The sequence below is a fragment of the Bison bison genome, unplaced genomic scaffold (genome assembly GCF_000754665.1).
Source record: "Bison bison bison isolate TAMUID 2011002044 unplaced genomic scaffold, Bison_UMD1.0 scf7180017864104, whole genome shotgun sequence".
NCBI lineage: Eukaryota > Metazoa > Chordata > Mammalia > Artiodactyla > Bovidae > Bison > Bison bison.
The window spans coordinates 949,921-954,219 of record NW_011494676.1 but is presented as its reverse complement, the minus strand read 5'-3'; the positions used below and the strand labels follow the sequence as shown (position 1 = coordinate 954,219).

Below are 4,299 nucleotides of genomic sequence, written 5' to 3'. Positions count from 1 at the left end.
AGCTCTTTCTATTCAGCATAGGTGAACAGAGGCCAGTTTTTCGGCGACAGGAGAATCTAAAGAGGAAAGACTAAGATTCCTCCCTAACCCCACAAGAATGAAAGCTTAGAAGGAGAGATTTTAGGCCCTCAAATATTTTTGAATAAGTAAATGAGAGGAGGAGTACCAGGGTCAAGAAAACAGAGGGACCATCAAGCTCCTAGCCAGCCCTAGGCAGAGAACAGAGCAAACCTCAGGTAAAAGCACTTTGAGCCGGAAGAGGAATACAGAGGTATCTTTAGTGAGGTTTGAAACAGGGTTTGAGGAGGGTGAAATTTGGAACAGTCTGGAAATCAGAAGTATTGGGAAGGCATTATTACCTGGGAGGCCTCCAGAGGCCAGGCAGCTGCCCAGCTGACGACTCCTGGGCTCTGGCATCCCAGTCCCCTGGACAGACTTCGGTCCAGAGAGCTGTGAAGGGTGTAGGGTTAACCCCCAAGCTTCTCTGGTCCTGGAGTCTGGGGTTACTTCAGCAGCCACCTTTGGAGGCCTACACTCAGACTCTCAGGAGAAACTGAGATCAGTGGCTGTGGAGAGCTCAGGACAGGCGTCGGCAGATAGTTAAGGGAGGGAGGGGCTGGTTAATGGATAATGAGACAATGAACTTGAGACTGCAAAAAAGACCAAGCACTGTCAACCAGAGGCTGATATGAGACATACCTTCCGCCTCTAGATTCTTTTCTTTCTCCACATCATCCCCATTTGCACCCTTTAGATGACAAACCCCTCCCCCAAGCCCTTTTCCTCTCCTTACCCCCATCTCTGGCTCTTCCTTCTGGGGGGCGATGTTGAAACTCTGGCCCCGGCCCCCCCACCACATTTCTCTGGCTCCATCCGGGAATGGAGCAGTCAAGGGTGGAAAACCTCGAGGATGCTCAAGCCCCTTGGGGAGAGGCTGAATCCTGTAGCTAGCTGGAGGGAAGTCAGGGAGAGGGGCAGGAGGAAGATTCAAGGGAAAGGAGCACTTGAGGTGCAAGGAGCACGATGTGGGGTCTTCTGAAAGGTGTGTCCAGTCCAGCTAGAGAAGGCTCCACGGAAACTTCAGTCGACTCTGGAGAGGGCGGAAGAGATGCCCAGCCCCTTAAAGGAGAAGACACACAATTTTGGAAAAGTGGAGACAAAGTGGAAGAACCTAAGAAAGGTGAGGAAAAATTGGGGAACTGAGAAAATAACCACATTCCCTTCTTTACTCCAAACCCAGATCCTATCCTCTTTCTGTTCCTGAGCTTTGGAGACTATTTGAGGGAAGCAGTAATGACAAGTATTAAACTGGAATCATTTGGGCCACATCCCTGGACTCTCACTGATGGTTTCCCTGGGAAGCTGTTTTTGTCTTCTTTAAGGGGATGTGAGGAATGATTAAAAGTACTTCAGGCCTCCTTACAACCTCTCCTGACAGTCTGAACTAAAGTAGTTGAGAAGAAATAAATGGAAATTGGCCCTCGGGATTTTTGCCTGGGGAAGCCCAAGAACTGGGGTGGGGGCGAGTGGAAGTGTTTTTGTATATCCTTCTCCAGAGAGTGTGAAACGTGTCTCATGTGAAGGGTGCAGTGGAAGAGTAGGGAGAGAAACTGAAATATCTGCAGGATGCTGACACAGGTACAGGTACGTGCAAGTTCCGTGGCTGGGGGTCGGAGGCCCAAAGAAAAGATCTTAACACTTAATCACACACACACACACACCATCCAGACAATTGGAAACTAGAGCCCATTCCAGGTACAGGAGCCCTCCCTCCAGCCCAGACATCAGATCTTCAAATTAATGATTCATGTTAAGGACTTTGAAAGCTGAGGGCTGGAACCCTCTGTTCAGTGCAACAGTCCCATCCCCCAACACTCCCCCTTGAAACCCAAGAGGCAAAGATGGGTGGGGAGGGCTGTAGGAGGGAAGTAAAGGAACAGTAACTAGGGTAGGTATGCAAAAATCTACCTTTAGATATGAAAAAGACAAAAGAAGCTACAAAGTAAGGAATTACAGAGCTGCTGTTTTATTGATTTTGAGTTTGTACAAAGGCAGCAGTCCTTAGGTGGGGTCCCGAGTTTTCCAGAGTGACACTCAACTCTCCTCCCCCGGCACACACACCCTTCCGGCCTCAGTTTTGAAAAGTTCCCTATCTTGGCTGCAACTGTGGAAATAGTGAAGATATTGTGAGACAGGGAGTCCATCTGGAACAAAGAGGCATACACCTGCTAGGAAGGCGTCCCAGAAGCCTGATTCTAGAAGTCCTAAAAGCTGCGACATTCCCCACACCCACCTGCATTCCATCAGCCTCAATCCCTCACGGGAAGAAAATATTTCCCAAGTTCTGTGGCAATAGAAAAAGGTGTGTACCACAATTTAAAAATCCATTATCCATTTTCCTTCTCCCCACCACCCTTCAGTGAAGAGCCTCATTCTATCCTTTAATACTTGAGGTGTCGGAACAGCAGAATAGAGAAAACATGAGGGGGGATGGGGAAGGTCAGAGCCAGAAAAAAGATGGGTGACTTGGATCAGCACCTAACCAGGAATGCAAAGGGGACAGCAGCTGAGTGTTGAGTAACAGGAGGACACCCCCCCCCCCGCCCCCGACCACCCCCAACGGAGGTTTAGTGGATGGAAGGAAGGGTGGAGAGGCAAGGGTCTGTATCAGATTTTCCCATTTTCAGAATCCTGGTCTGGTTGCAGGTTTGTGCCAGGAGTGAAGGCTGCTGGGAGGGGCTGCTAGAGGAAGGAGGTGGAGCTGAGTGACTCACAAGATGAATCACAGATCCAGTTATAAGCACAGAAAGAGGCCAAGGTTCTCCCCACCCCCGCTCCTCTCTTCGCTCCTGGCAGCCAGCTTCCCTTCCTCTTTTCTAGCACCTCTTACCCAAGTGGCCAGTAAAAGGAGGGGTTGTGGAGAAAGTCTCCATGGAGGGTATAATATTCTGTTAATCCACTTAAGTTCAGGGGGCAAAACAGCCTGTGATTTCTATAAAGTGAAAGAAACAGACTGCCTGTATGAGTCACTGAATCTGTAGTTGAAGGGCCTGGAGGGAAAAGGAAATTAGAAAAATCTGTGGTACAGGTGATTCCAGGACGAGGACTACTAATTCTGTCTTCTCACCTGTGGTGGTGGGTCTGGGGCACCGACTCCTTGGAGAAAGAAGACAATGCAGAGTCCAGAGGTGTCAGAGTAACTTGGGGACAATTATCTTTGAAACTCCTTTATTGGGAAAGATAAAATGTGACTGGAACTTTGGACATGTGGCTGTTTAGAAAGTGGTAAGAATAGCAAAAGCTAGGTTCTCAGAAGTCATTCAGAACCAGCTCCATCCTTTCCAGCTCATTATCACTCCCAAACATACACTAAAAAGTCATTGCTGATTTTTTAGTTGGTCTGTGAGCTTTAGTTTCACTTGAGAAGAAACAGCCAACAGCAGAGGGAAGGAACTTCCCTCCAGGCCCCACAGAGCACTGAGTTGAACACCATACCACTCCATGAAGAGACTGAATCTTTAAAAAAAAAAAAAAAAAAAAAAAAAACCTTTTAATATCATCATTTTATTTTGCTGTAGAATCCAGTGTGAGGGAAAAATGTTTGGTTAAATCTTGTAACTCTCAATCAAACCAGCATAAATTAAAAGGAATCTGGAGGCGTGTCCTATAGACCTATTTGCTCCTTCAGGGCTGAGATGGAGAATCTAGGGTGAGTAGAGGGGGTAGCACTGTCTGAAATCAAAAAGGGAAAAATAAAAGCCCTGAAAATCTTCCCTCTCCAACAACAGCCTCAGTAGGTACCCCAGTGCCTGGGGTTACAATAACTAAATGCACTTATTTAAGCCTGAGAGATGATATCCCTCAATTAGGATTGGGGGGCCTGCCTCCCCCCTTCAACCACACCCTCAACTAAGGAATCTGGCTCCTTCTGAGTGCATGTCACCCCTCTCCTCCCTTCCCCCCAACACAGTACTTGCACGAGGCTGCCTCTTCTACTCCCTCCCCAAATACTGTCATTTCCCAGGCAATTTTTCACCACCTTCCTTCCCATCCTACAGCCGTCTCAAAAAATAAAGCAGGACAGACTTTACTTATCCCTACAGAAAAATATCCATTGACTCAGGGTCCCTCATCTTTAGAATGCAGAGGTTATTTTTTTTTTAATGCCTCAATAAAGTTACCTTCCCAAATTAAAAACAAAAAATTCTTAATGAAAAAGCTATAGGGCCTAAATAACCTAACCACCACCACCCCCCGCTTTTTTTTTTTTTTTACCATTTTCACCCCCTTGGGCACCCC

General features: G+C 47.4%; 1 protein-coding gene across 4 annotated transcripts in view; it reads right to left on the bottom strand.

Annotated features, from left to right (window-relative positions):
* Positions 1-1,195, bottom strand: part of MTMR11 (myotubularin related protein 11) — an 8,807-nt gene extending 7,612 nt beyond the window's left edge. For 2 of the 4 annotated variants that reach the window (XM_010838725.1, XM_010838726.1), the window contains exons 1-2: positions 794-1,195; positions 360-450 (exon numbers count right to left, since the gene is read on the bottom strand). In XM_010838725.1, coding sequence (XP_010837027.1) covers positions 360-450; positions 794-859 — 157 coding nt within the window. In that variant the 5' untranslated portion in view covers positions 860-1,195. Of the gene's footprint in view, positions 1-359; positions 651-793 lie in introns of all 4 variants that reach the window. The other 2 variants (XM_010838727.1, XM_010838728.1) reach the window with 2 other exon arrangements.
* Positions 1,196-4,299: the final 3,104 nt, after the last annotated feature.